At 36.3% G+C, this 19,969-nt stretch overlaps 1 protein-coding gene across 1 annotated transcript in view; it reads left to right on the forward strand.

The window, feature by feature from the left end:
- LOC144440720 (atrial natriuretic peptide receptor 1-like) overlaps positions 1-19,513 on the forward strand; it is a 38,158-nt gene extending 18,645 nt beyond the window's left edge. The window contains exons 7-22 of the mRNA XM_078130102.1: positions 3,942-4,077; positions 5,393-5,511; positions 6,320-6,406; positions 8,287-8,448; positions 9,249-9,353; positions 9,895-9,966; positions 10,771-10,969; positions 11,460-11,687; positions 12,889-13,063; positions 14,149-14,289; positions 15,546-15,669; positions 16,136-16,204; positions 17,497-17,770; positions 18,077-18,168; positions 18,557-18,627; positions 19,489-19,513. Of these exons, the coding sequence (XP_077986228.1) occupies positions 3,942-4,077; positions 5,393-5,511; positions 6,320-6,406; positions 8,287-8,448; positions 9,249-9,353; positions 9,895-9,966; positions 10,771-10,969; positions 11,460-11,687; positions 12,889-13,063; positions 14,149-14,289; positions 15,546-15,669; positions 16,136-16,204; positions 17,497-17,770; positions 18,077-18,168; positions 18,557-18,627; positions 19,489-19,513 (2,079 nt within the window). The remainder of the gene's footprint in view (positions 1-3,941; positions 4,078-5,392; positions 5,512-6,319; positions 6,407-8,286; positions 8,449-9,248; positions 9,354-9,894; positions 9,967-10,770; positions 10,970-11,459; positions 11,688-12,888; positions 13,064-14,148; positions 14,290-15,545; positions 15,670-16,135; positions 16,205-17,496; positions 17,771-18,076; positions 18,169-18,556; positions 18,628-19,488) is intronic.
- The last annotated feature ends 456 nt before the right edge of the window (positions 19,514-19,969 follow it).

Raw genomic sequence — 19,969 nt, forward strand, 5'->3', positions numbered from 1 at the left:
CATACATACATACATACATACATACATACATACATGCATACATACATACATGCATACATACATACATACATACATACATACATACATACATACATACATACATATACGTACGTACGTACATACATACATACATACATACATACATACATACATACATACATACATACATACATGCATGCATGCATGCATGCATACATGCATACATACATACATACATACATACATACATACATGAATGTGTAATTACCGTGTTTGGTTTCAGACATGACGCTCTTTATACATGTCGCCAAACACCCAGTTAGAGAGAATCTCATTATTGCAATAGCTGACATGGGCTTCAAGACAATAATTTAGACGTGCTTTTATAAACTTACGCCATCTCATTTCAATAGGTATTGCTATCATTTTTCCTGAGAATAAGAGAGTTTAGTAATGAGGTAGAATGTCATGACTACATGTTTAGTATTTTAAAAGATAGCGTGTCTGGAAAACAATTGTCCTCAAGGCGCCCTTTTGTTTCAAATTCACAAACCTAAGCGTCATTCACGTAATTTACATAATATTCATGTTTAGACAATATACATTCCAAGTTTTCCTATAAAATGAATTATAAAATTTAAGTGGGTCGAATGTTGGCCCTGGCCTTGGGGTGGGGCCGCAGGCCGAACAGTCAGCGCCTTGATAAATAAAGTCTATTGTTCCAGTTTATACCACATGTATCGTATCGTATTCAGTTTATCATTCCACTACAAGTCTTGCCGTTTTCAGATTTGATACATACATACATACATACATACATACATACATACATACTGAATGTACATACATAGGTACGTACATAGATACAGATATTTACGTACGTACCTACGTGCGTGCGCGCGCCCACACACGCACACACACACACATACATACATAATATATATAATACTTAGTAACAAGACATAGATGAGGGGAAAACTACTATTTTCCACGCTTAACAGCGATTATCATCTTCTGATGATCTCTGATCGCTGCATCATTTATTTCATGATAGTCGTCGTCACCATATAGTCATCATCAACACCTAACAAATTATTATCCTCATGACCACCAATTCTATCATGATCTAGTACTTCTTCTTCCTTTTCTTCTTTTCTTTTCACAAGACTATGGCAACATTTTAAGGATCATCAATACACCAAAAAACATCTCGATACAATAATGTATAGTTGTTACAACTCCTTCAAGACTTAGTATACAAATGTGCACGTAAACATCTTTTATATCATTATGGTGCCAATTCAGCACCTCCTGGTGTTTGTCCCCTTTTTCTGTCTAACGTGTTCGCATTCAATCATATATCGTACAGAATAAATTATTGCTTATATTGGGGAGTATAAACTTGTCTCCTGCAAGGAGGTGTATTCATCCGAGTGATTCATGCTGTAAGCTTGAGAAAAAGAAACCGTCACGTTCCGACGAGTGTATCACGTTCGCTTGATGGCGGATACAAGACAAAGTGTATTCGTATTTGATACACAATTCCACGCCAATAGAAAGCTTAACAAAGCATGCAACATGTCACATACACTTTTATGCACGTTTATTCAACTCAGGAAGCTAGACTCTCTGTGACATTACTTACCCTTTCGTCTATTGACAAGGTTGGCTTAGCTATTGACAAGGACGAATTCGAAATAACTATATCAACTCTTTTACACTGTAATTGTTTTTTAATTCTTGATAAAGGCAATCATTTTTCTTAGTCATATATTTATATATATTATCAATTTCTCTATTTATCAAGAGTACATTGAACCTTGAATGAACTTGTTGTATAAAATAAGAGTTTATTTATTTTATTATAAATTGATTTGATGGTTGTTTGGGTGGGTGGTTGGTTGGTTGGTTGGTTGGTTAGTTCGTTCGTTGGATGGTTGGTTGGTTGGTTGGTTGATTGATTGATTGATTGATTGATTGATTGATTGATTGATTGATTGATTGATTGATTGATTGATTGATTGATTGATTGATTGATTGATTGATACAGGATTACCCCATTTACAGACTCTCAGAAATTGGAAAAGACTGAAATACATACAATATTTACAAAACAAATATTAAAAACAAAGATAAAATTCACAAATATGTCATCGTTTTGCAAGGTATTGATAAAAGTGAAGGTCCGGGGTAAAAACGAATTTTTCCTTTGAGTAGAATTAAAACGAACCGCTTCAAAGGTGTAGTGGCAACGAATTGAACGAGCCTACGAGATTGAAGGCTTTGATTTTTAAAATACTGCCGTCGAGGCTTTCTATTTTACTATGAGACGATTTTCCAAAATAAAGGTAATTGATAAATCTATGGCAGACGCTTTCAATTTCAATGACTAACAACTTAGGATAGGGTGACCAAACGTGTGGACAATATTCTAGTTGACTCAGTGCAAGCGATTTATATAAATTAATGATACAAGAACTGTCATGGAAATACTTGCAGTTACGCTTTATCAAACCAAGTAGCCTGTGACGATGTCCTGAATGTGTAACTCCCAGCTTAAATTAGTTGAATACTTCTGATGGGGTAACCAAACGTGTGGACAATACTCTACTTGACTCAGTGCAAGCGATTTATATAAATTAATGATACAAGAACTGTCATGGAAATACTTGCAGGTACGCTTTATCAAACCAAGTAGCCTGTAAGCCTTTTTGACGATGTCCTGAATGTGTAACTCCCAGCTTAAATTAGTTGAATACTTCTGATGGGGTAACCAAACGTGTAGACAATACTCTAGTTGACTCCGTACAAGCGATTTATATAAATTAATGATACAAGAACTGTCATGGAAATACTTGCAGGTACGCTTTATCAAACCAAGTAGCTTGTAAGTTTTTTTTGACAAAGTCCTGAATATGTCACTCCCAGATTTAAATAGTTTGTAAGTTTGACATTATTAGTTAACTTTAACAAAATAAGTGAACATGTAACGACACTCAAGTAAATGAAACCTTGCGTTGGTCAGAAATCATGTATCGTATTTTAATATTAAAATTTTACCTCGTAGTATTATCAAATCACGACTCTGCTGAGGAAAGAATTTTTAGCTGTTCATCAGTTGTGAAGCAAATGCATGGTGTTGAACGAACGTCCAAAGAAACCCAACTTCAGGAAAATGAAAAATTTCTTTTTTTGAAAACTTTCTTTTATTGAAAGGTTCTCGGTGGCCGAGCGGTTAGCTGGTACGCCTCTTACCTCTGCAGCCAGAGCTCACCAGGTGTCGGCTGTAAGTAAGAAGAGTGTCGTCGTTCCGTTTCACGCTACTGTACAACACAGGTTTTCCCCGCCGGCCTGGTACTCCAGTTTCCTCCTGCAATAAAATTGAACCAACGGACCCGTAAATGGGACTAGCTCCCGTTGGTTATCCGATAAAAAAAACCACTGTATAAACAAGCCTATTACATTTTCACATTGAAAGTTTATTTCGTCCTTTTTTTTAAAAAAAGAAAAAAAAAAGAAAGCAGCGTAAATAATTTGTGTCTGTTCATCAGTTGTGAGGTAAACATACAGTGTAGAAAGAACTTGCAAAGAAATCCCTTTTCACGAAAATCAACAAATTCGTCAGACAAAATGTATGATATTCTGATATTAGAAAGTTTGTCATGTATGATCGAGTCACGCCTTTTGTGTCAAAAAACTTTTGAAAACATTCCTTTATAGAGTGCTCGTCGTGTGTACGTGTGGAACGTGAATATAATCAACATTTGAAATTGTGATAGGTGAAGTGTTTCTCTTTGTAAAACATAAACTTTCCTCTTTAAATATGTTTTACCTGATTTGCTGTGTATTTTTTTGTCCATTGCATTCATATGATCGTGACTAGACTGCATCTGTAAAAGGATCAATAGATAATAACAGTTTCTTTCCCGTCATCATCTTCTGAATGGTTTTTACATTTTCAGGGAAATATTTACTCACCGTGGCTACATGATGCAGTCATGCTGTTTGCCATTGCTCTCAACAAAAGTCTGGAAAAAGGAAACGACCCAACAGACGGAGAAGCATGGTTCGAGAATGTCAAGGGACTTACATTCGAAGGTGGTTTGAATATTTCTTTTTTCATTTTCATTTTTCAAAGAGTTGAGATATTGAAAATACATTCCTGACAACCATACTGCCTTAAACTCGACGGAAACATACTATAGTGTATAATCTGCATTTATATATTTCGACATTATTATTCTGCAGTACTTTTATCGTTCAGCCAAGGAAAGTGACTTAGGGGGCTTACCACTCGGAGACGAACAGTGATCACATTCCCTCTAAATAAATAAAAAAAATCACATATTGGAGGCCATGATTGTACATGATTAATGAAATATTGAGAGAGAAAAAACAACGGCGTTTTGGAATGTTTTCACAAGTAAGTTTTCGTGCCTCAGAACCAGTCACGCGAGTTTTATTGACATAGAGCGACCAGAAAATAATCCCGTACCTGCTGTTCAACTTGGTTTCTGTGAGGCATAATTTGATATCGTTTCATACAAATGTTTGTCCTCAACCAGGCTAGGAAAATACGAATGACCTGAGGGGCCTTGTCACTACGATTCGAAAATAAGATCTAACGAAATCCTTACATCAATCTATTGTATATGTGGATGAAAATTGCATGTATAACAATGGTACAGTGAATTTCACAATACCGTGCAGCTTTTCTGTTTGATACAACCACGCAGAAACCAATAAGAAACAGTAACTGGACATGCTACACTTTAAGACGAATGAGTACAGTTCCTGCTACACTTTGGGGTGAAGATTTTAACTTTCAAAATAGTTAAATTTATACATGTCTATTTGCACTGCAAATATGAATCAATATATTTTACACTATAGCATAATTAACAGTGGAATTATGTCTCTACGTTATGATATTTTTTTTTATATTTTTTTTGTACATTTTAGAGTATAGCTCTTTTATTTCCAATGAACATTATAATAATAATACTTTATTTTAATAAGGGCAAAAATAGTTGACGATAACAACTAATCGAGTTTTGTCTCATTTTATCGGGTTTTTGAAACCATGCACATACACAGACACAGACACACACGTGCGTGCGTGCGTACGTACGTACGTACGTACGTACGTACGTACGTACATACATACATACATACATACATACATACATACATACATACATACATACATACATACAGAATGTGGCGAAAACATACGAGTGAGTCCACCTATTTATATTTATATTTGCCCGAAGATACTTTTCACTGTTTTAAAAGTAACTTACTTCAACCACGTTAACGTTGTTAATTTTCTACATTCCTTTAAATACATCTATGCACGTTTTCATGTTCTTAATATCAGTTTTACATTTCATTTCGAATGTTACCTTCAAAGGAATGTCTGGCTCTGTTGTAATGGATGACAATGGTGACCGCGACCCTGATTATTCTATACTCGACCTACGACCAAATGGTCAATTGGAACAAATCGCAGAAATATATAACTCGGGAAGGGTATGTTCATTTTAATGGTAATATGAAGTGAACCCTAATGTAATGTGTCGATGTTCTAGAGACAATCATCTCAGATTGGGATTAATCAGAACTAGTTGTATCGCGATCGATGCTATTGAAGTTAATGTAAGTTCTTATACAAATCATAGGTGATATTTAGCAACTAGTTGCTCAGCATTGCGTTTCGTTATATTCTATTGTTCTGTGTTACTACTCAATTGATGTGTTGTGTTGTGTTGTGTTGTGTTGTGTTGTTTTGATGTGATGTAATGTAATGTGTTGTGTTGTGTTGTGTTGTGGGTTGTTTGTGCTCTGTTGCATTGCATTGGGGTTTGTGTTGTGTGTGTGTTGTGCTGTGTTGTGTTGTATTGTGTTGTGTTGTGTTGTGTTGTGATGTAATGTAATATGGCAGATGTGCTGTGTTGGTTTGTTAAGCATTGTGGTATGCTATGTTCTGTGTTGGGTTGGGTTGGGTTGCGGCGTCTTGCCTTGCTTTGCCTTGCCTTCCATTGTCTTATCTTGTCTTGTCTTGCTCTGATTTATGTTGTCATGTCTTATCTTTAGTTTCCACCTTTGTGTCGCGTTGTTATAATCAGGTGTACTGTGCTGCGCTGTGCTTCGTTTTACAGATTCACATTTTTTAGTTGTATTTACTACATGATATCGAGGCATTGGAATCTCTCAGGACAATTGAGTCCAAATTGTCGACTGTATCTTGAGTTCACATCTGTTTGTTGTATGTTTTCACTGCATATCGATGGAAGACGTAATTATTATGTTATTTCCCATGTTGATGTACATATAATAGGTTTACGACACATTACTACTCCCAGTCTGGGCAAAGGGTGGTCTTCTGGACACACCTACAGACAGACCAAAGTGTGGATTTGTTCAAGTATGTAAGGAAGAAGGTATGTTTTTACAGGGGACACCCCATTCTAAATTATCAATGGCTTCCGTTCATGTAACTTCAATTTCTTCAGGACGCATCTAAATAAATTATCGAATTGGAGCTCAGAATGACTTTGTTGCTATCCAAAACGATATAGGAAGCTACGACTTCGAATCCAATATGGCGCAGATTTCAATTGAAAAGTGTGGCCTGTGGGCGATTGCTATAAATACATAAAAATACTACATGTATGTCTTCAAGGGTTGTTAATGGTTGAACACATGATTGAAAATAGCTGTGAGTGCACTCCAAACGAGCAAAATACATGTATTTCAAAACAAGGCTTATTTCTAGAATTTATGGACTCCCCGGGATTTAGATTAGGAAGAAGTTGTAACGCTGACATTTCCAGATAAGGAAACAAAGTTGGATGGCTTGTTTTAATTTCAAATCATTAATTATTTTAAACATTGAGAAGCTTTTGATTGGTCATTTGTGTCTCGTGATCCATCATGTCCATGTATTGTTTGCACCACGTTCACCATATGCTGTGACCATGAGCTAAATTGCAACAGAACAACTTACAAGATGTGCCTTCATACTGCTGGCTTCTGTCAGCTTGACAAGTAGTTCACAATATCTCGTATTGCAGCACATTGCAATTACTCACAAAATACTAAAATATGATGTTTTTTTTCATGACAGATAATAACAATAAATTAATATTTGGCTTATGTCCAGTCATTGTTGTGATGTTGGTTTGTGTTGTGGCTGCCGTGTATTGGCATAGGTAAGAATTCGTTGTATGTCTTAAAGAAATATAGAAGAGTAACAATTTTAAAGTATAGACACATTATATAAACACTCTGCTCATTACACAGTACTGCTTGTCGTTCACCTTGACCGAGACACATCAGAGAGTTGTCGTCTCGGATCTAAAAACGAGTGAAAGGCGCCAAATACAATTATCGGGAAGACATAAGAGGATTAATTCAATCAAAAGTCGCTTTGAACCGTGTAATCTTTGAAATTTGCAATAACATATTACTCCTCTCTTCATTATGCATGGTTGATGGTTTTTCGATTCGTTTCCCAATTATAAATTGAGAAACAAGTATTCATGTTTTTTTCAGCGATATTTCTCCACTGATAATTTGTTTACAAGCCAGCGTCACATATATAAAATGATTTACCTCTACATGTACTTTGCACAATCTATTTGGGTTGAAGCAAGTTATTTTATTTGTTGAAAGTGGAAACCATAAGTAATGTTGTTTTCTTCCTATATAGCCGCAGAGTAAAAGAACATATGGGAAAATCGCTTTGGATGGTGGAGCAGAGTGAAATGAAATTTCGTAAAACCTTGGATGGGGTAATCAAATACTTCAGTTCAATATATTTTCAGGTTTAGGCCAGATAGCATCAGTAAGAGTGAATGGAATAGAGGGAGTGACTAAATGCTATGTCGATATTGAATCCATCGAGTGTCGATCGTTTCTGCGAAACCATCGGTCGTATTACCCTGATAGTTTGAATATTACCTTTACGATTTATCGACAGACAGACAGACAGACAGACAGACAGAGACAGGGACATAGGGACAGATAGGCAGGCAGACGGATGGACTGACTGACATATAGTCAAATATATAGACAGACAGACAGACAGACAGACAGACTGGCGCGTTGGTGGAGTTGCAGACAGCACGATAAACACAGAAAACAACAGACATACATACCTGAAAGAGAGCCAGAGACATAGAGATATACTGCAAACATATAGACAATAATTATTACAACGAAAATCATAAATGTTTTGTTTCAGGATTTATGATTTTCGTTTTATAATGTTAATGTGTCTGTGGAATATACTTTTCTTTTTAGACTCGTAGTCGTTCAACGTTATCCTGTGACAGCCGCACGTCATCCACTGACTGCAACACAACACAAGTGCTCGCTTGGTGCAGGGGAACTCTTTGTGTTGTTAAGAAGTTATCAGACCAAACAATCAATTTGAAGAAAGAAGATATAAGCTACCTTAGAGCTGTAAATATTAAAATGCATTCTTATGAGATAGAAATTTTGAAAAACCAATCAATCACATTACCAAAGTATATAAAAAGAAATCTTCTAAAAAAATTAAATTTGTATTTCACAAGTGGAAATAGAAACCTATTATATGCCTTTTACTGCGTCATTCATTATAAAATATACCGTATTCACATCATGCAAGAATCTTTTTACATTGACGTAAACAGACAAATCGTTGTCGTACAGAGGTAAGTAAAGACTCACGCACTATTACTTAGACACATTGTTGTTAATTATTCAACTTATTCTACATTTCCAAGACCCCGATTCAGCAAATAATTTTGCACCCATTTCTCCGTGTATACGAGTTGCTGATGGAGTTCAATGTGTTGCTGATTATCATTTATGTCTCAACATTAGAGATTTTGATGTCGTCTGTTACAATGTCTTTACTTCCGTAAGTTCAAAAAGTAAGATTTTTGTTATTGGACACCGGATCCGGAAACAAGTCTCTTTTTTTTATATAAAAGCTATGAATTATGTATGTACTGCACTGTGTTCTATACGCACCTTGTATAATCTGCATCTGTAACTAGTTTTGAGACAGAAAATAGTCGTGAACAGGATCTTCGCACAAAACTGTTGGCGTTATCTGTAATGCTGTTGTAGTGAGTCGCTACATTTCACAGCGTCGACAAATTAGCTATCATGGAATAATGTCGGCAAAGGCTTCATTTTGTATTCAGTCGACTCCTTGTAATTGACATGTTGATCTTATTTTTTTATTTAACTTCAAATTGTCATTATTCCCACAGCTTACAAATATGAATCATGAGAATATTAATAAATTCATCGGAGCATGTATTATACCCGGAAATAATATGTTATTATGTGAGTTCTGCCCAAAAGGAACACTTTCGGTGAGTTTTATATTAGACAACAACACTTTCAAACACACAGTGACAAGAACAGAGCGACAGACAGACAGACAGACAGACAGACAGACAGACAGACAGACAGACAGACAGACAGAGACAGACAGACGGACGGACAGACCGACCGACTGAGGCCAGACAAAGACAGACAGACAGGTGGACGTACGGACACATGATTAAGTACATACACATATGTACAAATACACACACACACACACACACACACACACACACACACACACACAAATAGGACCCAATATTGACAATTACAAATGAAGAAATGACAAATTTAATTGTCATTTGTAACAGTTTGAAAGGTGCAGGTCAAAACTTATTTTCTTGCTCGTCATGAAGGTTAAACTTGAAACTAACAGTCAAATATATGGAAAGTATGTAAAATACCACCATGTAAATCACTAGTTCTATTATTGCTCAGACTGGATACCCAACTCATTCGTTACCATTTTCTATTCCAAAGTTAGCCAATTAATAATTGGTATGTTCATTTCACATGTTTATTTCACAGGACATACTAGACAATGATGACGTGCGACTAGAGTGGCTTTTCAAATGTTCATTTATATTTGATTTAGTACAGGTAATATTCAATATTTTGTTACACCATTTGTAGATCAGCTCAGAAAAAAACTATGGTTTCTGTGATTTTAAAACTGCAATGGTAGTAGTAGTGTAGTGGTCATTTCTATTTTTCAAATATTTATTTATTTATTTATTTAACTTTGACAAAGGTCAGGTAGTCCACACAGGTAACGAACACCTATAAATGTGGACCCCAAAATAAATATGCATAGAAATCAAAGACAACCGGCAAAAAATACAGTTAGAATACACAATACAAGGAAACAAAGATAAAATTACATTAACGGCTTTTTGTACAATGGGAGGTACAAGGATTTACATGATCAAACTTGTTCACAAGTAGCTCATAGTAACGGTTTGCAATCCGAGTATTCAAATTCTTCAAATGCTTGTTTTGAATGACAAGTGAAATATCAAATGACAAGGAGTTTCAAATAGAACAAATTCTGTTAAAAGTAGAATATCTATCATACATTGACAGATACATGCTTGTGATTGGGTAATTCATTCAAGAATTCGAGAAACACGACCCTGATATGCAAATTATGTTAATATCGTTACGTCACCGTCAAGTTTGAATGTAAGTCATATATGGATGTCATAGGACTTCGATTGGATTAAATCAGCTTTTGGTGGTGGTGGTGGTGGTCATTAAAAATTTAACATGAAATTATATTCTACATACATCCATATGACTAGACGTGCGTAGCGAGATCTTCAAATTAATATTAAAAACAAACGTATAGGATCTAGACTAGTAACAAATGCAGGTTATTCTCCTTTCAACTCTATACTCATGCAGGCAATGGAATATATTCATAAGAGTGACGTGATATCCCATGGCAACCTGAAATCAACAACGTGTGTGATTGACAAGACATGGGTTTTAAAAGTAACCGGATTTCCGTTTAAGGTCCCTCAACTTACTGGTCACACGACGAAAACCACAGTGGGTTCGTACATGCTGGCTCTCGGAGACATTGACCAAGAAATGTGGACAAGTGAATATATCTTTCTGTTTGTTCTTATAATGATAATACAGTCATTTTCACCAAACCTCGGCAAAACTCCTCCCGAAACACGGTGCAAATGTATTTGTGTTGTCTTGGTTTATACAGTATTGTAGATAAAACAAATACCAGGCATGCTGCTGACTCATTTACAAATGAAAACAAGAACATAAATAATTGTGATACACTTTTACCACTGCAGTCAGACTCCAAGAACACTGTTCCAGCAAGGTTGTGTGCAATAGGCCATTCCAGACCGCAAAATAGGAAATTGAGAATACAGCGCCCTCACTCAAATTGGGGGTATGATCACCTCATAGTATTGTCCCTTGGTATTCTGTAGAAGTGTAAATCAGGGATTTTTTTGTGTTGCTCAGACATCAAGGAAAGCAGCAGTGCTAGCTCTATGATTAACTGAGTAACAAAAGCCTTCAAAATATCGATGATCTGGACATTTTCTGGGACATAATTGTGCCCTCAGAGGGAAAGACAAGCATTCGTACATTAAGAGTTATAACGTTGCCTCATGCTTTTTATCCATACAAAACTATAGAACAACTGTGGACAGCTCCGGAACTTCTACGGCAATTTACCAGACCGCTAAATGGAAGCCAGAAGGGTGATGTTTATAGCTTTGGGATTGTTCTTCAAGAAATAATACAACGGAATGGCCCCTTTCCAACGCCAAATGAGGCTATGCTTACCAAAGGTGAAACAACTCTCCATATTTAGTTTTTCCAACAGGGTTACTAGAGAGAGAGCAAAGTCAAATATAGGAACGGGTAATTATGATAAACCCTGAAGCCCGTCATTGAACACTAAAATCAGGTTGTCTGCCAGGAGACTTTCTCTCATTGGCCATAAAAGGGCACATATTACATCCGCCATATTGTCAATCTAAAAGGGGTCAAATATAGCATGCACTCCACCAAGGCTTTCCATCATCAATTAGTGAAGTCAACGTAAACTGAAACGTCTAAAATTTACAATGTAATAACTCCCATGTTAAGTACAGACTTGTTTAACATGTAGTGGTCATAGTTAATCAATCCACATTTTAACTTGACGTTTAATTGTTTGATTTATAGAATTATTGGATTAAATACACGTTGCCATAGTAGGTAGTTTAATCAAATTTCATTTTTAATTAAATCAACTATTTTTTAATTGATAATAACAGTTTATTGTTGACCCATCTCTTCCAAGTAAGACTAATTAGATTTTAAATTTTGTCTTCTACAATAGTTCATTGCATTCTACTAAAATTTAGGTGACTCTGCAGCAAAATTTAATCGATTTGTCATTATCCAAACGACAATGCCTGTTCAAGTTTCATGTTAACCTATTTAATTTTAGATGGGTGCTAGCAAAGAGATAGACAGACAGGCAGGCAGACAGACAGACAGACAGACAGACGGACCAAAACAGGCAGGCTGGCAGCAGGCAGGCAGACAGACAGACAGACAGACAGACAGACAGACAGACAGACAGACAGACAGACAGACAGACATATGTTGGTAGGTACATAGGTAGGCAGACAGACAGATACGTTGACTAAATGTTGAGGGAGCCCCATTTAGACTGAGATGGCAACGCGCGAGAGAAGACTGGTTTTACTGCCATTGATAACGTTCAACATTACAAAAATACTAGAATACTTTAATCGACAGACTGTCGGTGTATTTTAACCCAAATAATGAATCCTACACACTCAGCTTCAACCAGTTTAAGTCACTCTATTGACATGAAACGTATTCCAAACTTAAACTTACGTCACCAACTGCAGGAAAACGAAATTGTTTGATATATTCAAGATGATGACCGCCTTGTGGGCATATTGTAATTTATTGATGACTTGTATGTAATTGTGTCATAAGTTGCAATATTCATGGTCCATTTTTTCTCGTTAGATATTGTGAATAGAGTGAAGAATGGTGAAACTCCGCCATTCCGTCCAAAGATTGATTCTTCTGAGTGCGAGGTACAATGGTTACGCGTCATTCTTTCGTGTTTATCCGAAGATCCCTTGGTGAGACCCACATTTACAGAATTGAAGAAGAATTTGATCAGCATCAATAACGGAGAGTAAGTTTAAAGTGTACTTTCATTGATTGTATTATCATCCAAAACTACTGAAGCGTTTAGTATCACTCTGGTAGTGCTACTTGAGTTCAACAAGTTAAATTCGTCCCCTAGAGCGTGCAGCTTTTTGTAAGGAGATAGAGACTCGTGACTATCGAGAGAAGTACTTACTATGGAATACTTAGCGCATTAGCACGGTCTTGCTGCTAGACCTCGGGCTTTCTTCTGATAGGTCACCTTCACCCTGAGCAGAATAGCCCGTGGGGTCTAGCAGCTAAACACACAGAACTAGCAATTTTCGTGATCGCTACCATGTGACCTTAATCATTTTCGCATTTATCATGAGATTACCAACCGAGTTAGGAAAGGAATACACTACCTGACATTATAGTCAGTGTCTAATAGCGTCAAGTTACACGCGCACGGTTTAATAATTCGCTTAATAGCAGTCAGTCAATCAGGCAGTTAGTCAGTCAGTCAGTTATGTAGTTAATAGTTAGTTAGTCATTTATTTATTTAGTTAGTTAGTTAGTAAGTCAGTCAGTCAGTCAGTCAGTCAGTCAGTCAGTCAGTCAGTCAGTCAGTCAGTCAGTCAGTCAGTCAGTTAGTTAGTTAGTTAGTTAGTTAGTTAGTTAGTTAGTTAGTCAGGCCAAATATAACATTCTATCAATCACGGTCTTGAGATTTGTAAGTCATAAAATCTTTTTAAAAAATTAAATTAAAAAGAGCCCTGGTGGAAAATATGGATCGGATTATCTAGTTAGCGATAACCATGTTTGATAAAAAAAAAAAAAAAAAAAAACAAAAACAAAAAAAACCTCGAGTTCCTATCAAAACATGCCTACAACGTCTTCCATTATTATATGGTGATGTTTCCAAGCAGAGAGCTCACATCTCTTTATGTGCATTGTTGTTTTGGACACCCGTACCCGTCAATGTATACAAGCTTCAAGTTCTTGTCAATTTAGTTTTTTTAAACCACTGGCGCATGCATGTAACACAATAGCCTGATTTTAAACTTAACACTCTCCAAGGCTCGCTCACCATATATACCTCTTTCTGTTGCACGATTCATTGTAATTCTGCAGAAAGCCAAGAGTACTGGAAACGTTAACTGCAAAAATGGAGAAGTATGCCGATAACTTAGAAGACCTGGTTGAAGAAAGAACACAGCAACTTATACTGGAAAAGAAAAAGACGGACAGACTTCTGTACAGGATGCTGCCACCGTATGTAGCGAACTCGAATCGTAATTTGTTAATGAATTGAAATGCGTTGGGTATAATAAGGGGTGATGGACACAGGGGCGCTAAGGAATATTTCTTAGATTGTTGTTTTCCTTGTATGTATTCCCCTACCTTTATGGACAGGACATAAGGGATATACATCGAAATGTCCTGTATAGTCTTACCGATTAATAATGGTCATTTATCGTCAATCAAAAAATCATCGTCATAAATTGTCATAAAAATCATCTGTATGCAAATATGCAGTGTGAAACCTGGTGAGGTACGTAGCCATCGACAGCAGTCTGCTGATTAGCTTAGAAAGGAGGCGATGGCCTATAACATAAATTATCTCAAGTTTAAATACAAATACTATGAGGAAAACGTTGATTTGCATAGAGGAGTTATTACAGCGTCCACCCTTTATTTTTAGTTATATATTGATATATTTGTAGTAGCGCGATTCGTTTGATATTTTCCTTTAAAAGGAAAACAAAAATCTAAGCAATCATACGTGCACCTTTGGTACTTAGACGTACAGACGATGAATTAAAATATTGGTGCAACCTCCCCCCCCCCCCCATTAGCTTTTTTTTCTATAAGTACAGAATCGGTGGGCGAAAATATTTCCGTTTTTTAAGGGATGATTTAAAACTGTCCGATATCAGAGCTTTTAATACGTACGATCAAAACAAAAGCAAAACCATTACAGAATACATACATGAAATACGTCGTACGGGGACTGGTAAAATATAACATACGTAAAGATCATCGCTGTGGCTAGTCTAAATGCTGTCCGAGGATTCGAATCTATTCTGACGTTTAGCTCAATGAGGGTAGGTCCTGAGTTGAATGTCAAATTCAAACAAAGTCACCCACACAGTCAGGAACACCTTTTTAATCAATCAAAGACTTCTGCCTAATAATGAGTTAGTTTTTAGCGGCACAATTATATTGTCCAAATATGGTATTTGTCAGATCAGACTACGACTTATTGTTTGCATCATTCTAACATTTGGCGGTTTAATCATTTGTATGAACAACCTTTATGTTCATGATTTCTAATTGAACTAGACGGAATGAAGACAGCTCTTGAGATTTGAAACCATGGATTACTTCTAGATTCAGTATACACTGTTGCCGGATTTTAGCAATGAAATGCCATTACTAATTATTAGGTGATTCCCAGCGTTTTGTCCATGTTCCATGCTTTTATGTTTTCATTATTTGTGATCCATCTCATTCATTTGTCACATTAGAGTTGTTGCAGACAAGCTAAAAATGGGAGCGAAAGTCAACCCCGAGAGCTACGACCTAGTCACTATATTTTTTTCTGACATCAGTGGATTTGAAAAAATAGCATCCGCAAGTACTCCTTTTCAGGCAAGTTTATTTTGCGTATTTGAAATCTTTACCCTCCGTGTATACGTAATACGTGTAATAAGTATGTTATGAATTGCATATCGACAATTAATGCATTAGGCTAGCTGCCATAATAAGACATTTCTTATATTACATTTCTGCTAGAGAAAATTGACGACTTGATGACACTTTTACAGAGGCAACAATTGTATTATCTAAACAGTGTTGTCACTATTTATTTTCCAATTGGAAATTTTGTGATTGAGCATACGGTATGACAGAACACATTTGCATATACTAGTAGTTATCGCTTTCCCCATTTTAAAATCATACAGCCGTTAGCGGCGCTACACTGGCAGCGTAGATTATCGGACGGACCGACAACCTTGACTGTATCTTTCAGCGTGTTATAGTCTACATTGTCACTAAATTTCGAGTCACAATCAGATTTCATATTAACGTGGTGTTGTTTTTGTTCTTCAATTAGATCGTCGACTTGCTAAATGACGTATACACATGTTTTGATGAGATAATCGAACAATATGATGTTTACAAGGTAACCGTCATTTGAATGAGATAAAGATTTGATCGCCTAATTTCTGAAAGCAAATGTCGAGGCGCAAGGACGATCGCACAAGCTCAAATAATCGAACATTGTTCGTTTCGAATAAAACCCCCTCCCCCTAATTAAACATGACACGATATATACGATGGAAACCATGATGAAAACACCAGCGGTTACACCACTATGTTATGTAAGAATATGATGGTAAACCTGACGTTCCCACCTTGTGAAACTGTTTACTGAGATGCTGGTAAACTAATCGAAATATTACCTGAAAACCCAGCACTGTAGCTCACATAGGCAGTAATTTTTATCAACATCCCACTAGTAAGTGCAGAAGCTTTTATCACTGAAGGCGTGAGAATGTTTTTTAAAATTTGGTTAAAAGTGCGAAAAAGAAGTTCAGCAATCGCATTGACCCCGGCCCCTTCCCCTAAATGAACGAAGTTCGCTTACTGAGCTTGTGTGACATTTGTGCTATCGTCCCTAATAATAGAGCCAGCAGCATAATTTACATTGCATGCCGGGTAAACGGAGAAATTTGAGGTTAATATTCAATGTAATATTCAAAGTTTTTGAGAGCATGAAACAAGCTTAAGGTATTTGAACCTTGGAATATATCGCTGAGGTTGTGTTCCAAGATTTAAGACCAATGTGTATATATATATATATATATATATATATATATATATATATATATATATATATATATATATATATATATATATATATATATATATATAGCTCGGTGAGTATCAATCTGCTAAGACAGTGCTCTATACCGCAGTGGCAGAGCGTAATATATATATATATATATATATATATATATATATATATATATATATATATATATATATATATATATATATATATATATATATATATATATATCTAGTTCAACCACATCAATACATGTGATAAGAATCAGAATACAAATATTACCTGGGCATTTTCACCGTTCCTTTGGATCTCTGACATTTGCAAAGCTTTGACCAAATCAAGGAAGGGAAGAAAAGACGTGGGTGAAAGATCTCTTGTAGTTTAACCGACTTAATCAATAACGCCTTCACACCGTACGGCGTATTCAAATTTTGTAGTATGTTCGCAATTTCTTTCAAAATTAATTTTCAATAAAAATTAGAAGTAAAAATATATGATGATTAAGTCTAGTTGCTCTGTTCATTGTTTAAACTAAATCTTTCGTTATCTATCATATTTTATATCGGGTTATAGAAATGAAAATAGAGGGCGCTATTTTCAAATTCAATTATTTTTTATTGCAGGTCGAAACGATAAATGATGCCTACATTGTTGCATCTGGTCTGCCAAAACGCAATGGTACCAGACATGCGTCCGAAATTGCAGATATGTCACTAGACATGCTCAACGCTTCAGAACTTTTTAGAATGCGTCATGTGCCCAGAGAGAAAATTCAACTTCGCATTGGGGTCCACAGCGGAACATGCGCAGCTGGTGTAATCGGCAAAGCAATGCCAAGATACTGTTTGTTTGGCGACACTGTTAACGTAGCTTCACGGATGCAAAGTCATGGAGAACGTAAGTTTTGGGCAAAATGCTGTAAAAGTTACTTAGCTTACCGGTGTATTTTTCGAATTCCATATACTGGCAATTTATCTGTTAACTTGAATTGTGAATGGGTGATCATGAGTGAGTGAGTGAGTGAGTGAGTGGCCTGGTGGGTGAGTGAATGAATGAATGAATGCGTACATTGATGGGAAGGCAGGTAGGTAGGCGGGCGGGCGAGAGAGGATGGGTGAGGTACTGAGTGAGTGAGTGACTGAGATTCAGTATATAATACAAAATAAATACTAACATTTCGACGTAATTTATTCCAAATTCCAGCCCTCAAAATACACTGCAGTAAATGGACCCATCATATCCTGTCGTTACTAGACGATTATATATTCGAATCACGGGGAAATGTTGATATCAAGGTAATCTAGAATTGGAAGTTTGAGATACACAATTATAACAGGAAAAATCATTCCTACTTTTGCATTTGAATCATCATTTGCAAAGCAATAGTTGCAGAAAATATGGACTGGTCGTTCAACATCACGACAACCTGTGTCTACGTCACTGGTTCTGTGGTACTCGAAATATGAGCCAAATTTTGTCGGATTTTTCATATATTATGCTAGAGGAGGCATACTTATATTAGTCCTCTATATTTTTCTTCAATCAGCAGGAAAATACTGGTGACCTAAGGGTTTGTTTAGCGACTTGTAGTAGCAGGTCCCCATAAGTCACTCGTATTTTTGTAAACTCTCAAAACATAGTATTCATTACTCACGAGCCTTATTTCTACCATTCCATTGTTAGGGAAAGGGATGTATGGAAACCTATTGGTTACAAGGAAAAAAGACTACCACCAAAGTTCAAATGGAGAAACAGTAAGAAAAAAAAACTAATCCATCGTAAACAAATAAGCTGTGAAATGTTTGGACGTAGCTTGATCAACTTTCTCTGCCAGATTTTCCAACATTTTACGGATGACAATAGACCAGCAAAAAATATTTTGGTGGTTTTGAGTTTTGACACTTTTAAGCTTTCTGTCCATACAGTAGGTAATAAGTATAATGTACTTTCAGAAATCACACCGAAGTTTGATCCGATCATACACTTTTTGTGTGCTAGGAATTGTTTGCAACGATTCTCTTTTTATGAAGATATTATACACAATTCTACAGAGTTCCATTCAGGGTTTTTTGGGGACTACGTCACGCTTCGATATATACGTCTCTCCCCCCCCCCCCCATTCGCATTCATCTTGTGAGTGAGACACGACTGTATATACAGCCTTCATATCGAGTCTGTCGACCTCACACCCAAGGTTTGGGTCGGTCACAGAAAAATCACGTTTCCCAGTGGGATTGTAACCCATGACCTACTGCCTAAACTGCTCATCATGAGTACTAATAACCATTACACCACAGAGAGCCGTACACTACCTACTGTCTTATCACACCTTATCAAGATTACAGGGGGTGATGGGTGGTTAACGAAGTTTGTAAACTTAATGACACCTTGAGCGTTCTTTTGTCTCCATATGTAATGCCTAAAGTGACAGGGTGTGCAATCTAGCATGGGTTTGGTCAATTCATAGTGTATGGGAGAAAACCGGCGTTATGTATATCTCTATCGATCTGCAAAGTATATTTCTACATCCTTTGTAAACAATCTTACTTCTGTCCCCAAAAATCAATGCACTTTTGACAGACCATTCGAGTGTATCTTTATCTTTATCTTTACAGAAGATCGCAACGTGAACTGACATAAAAGGGGACCTGTATGGAGAGACACTGTGAACATTTGCAGGCAACGACTAACTTCCATCAAATCATCTGCAATCATAGCAAAACTGCCACGTGTATAGTTGTCAGCAAATAAATATCAAATGGCAGAGAGAAATGTCCCTCGCCCTCATTTGAACATGGAATTGTGTTCTTTTCCCCAATATTACATAATTACATCTAGTTTAATTTAGGTTTTATATAAGTGTTTCACTTGAGTAAAAACTTATTAACTCAGCTTGTGCCCCTTGAAAGTCACTGTTACAGTAGTAAATACACAATTTCTTTTTTTTAAAGAATGCCAGTTATTTATCATCTCAGATTGGTTTTATCTTATCTGTACGAGTATTGCCTTATCATTTATTATCATTTTGTGTCTACTGTAAATCATTTCACTGAGTGACTAAATTGTTGGTTTATATTTGTAACTTGTACTTTTATG

The sequence above is a fragment of the Glandiceps talaboti genome, chromosome 10 (genome assembly GCF_964340395.1).
Source record: "Glandiceps talaboti chromosome 10, keGlaTala1.1, whole genome shotgun sequence".
Taxonomy (NCBI): domain Eukaryota; kingdom Metazoa; phylum Hemichordata; class Enteropneusta; family Spengelidae; genus Glandiceps; species Glandiceps talaboti.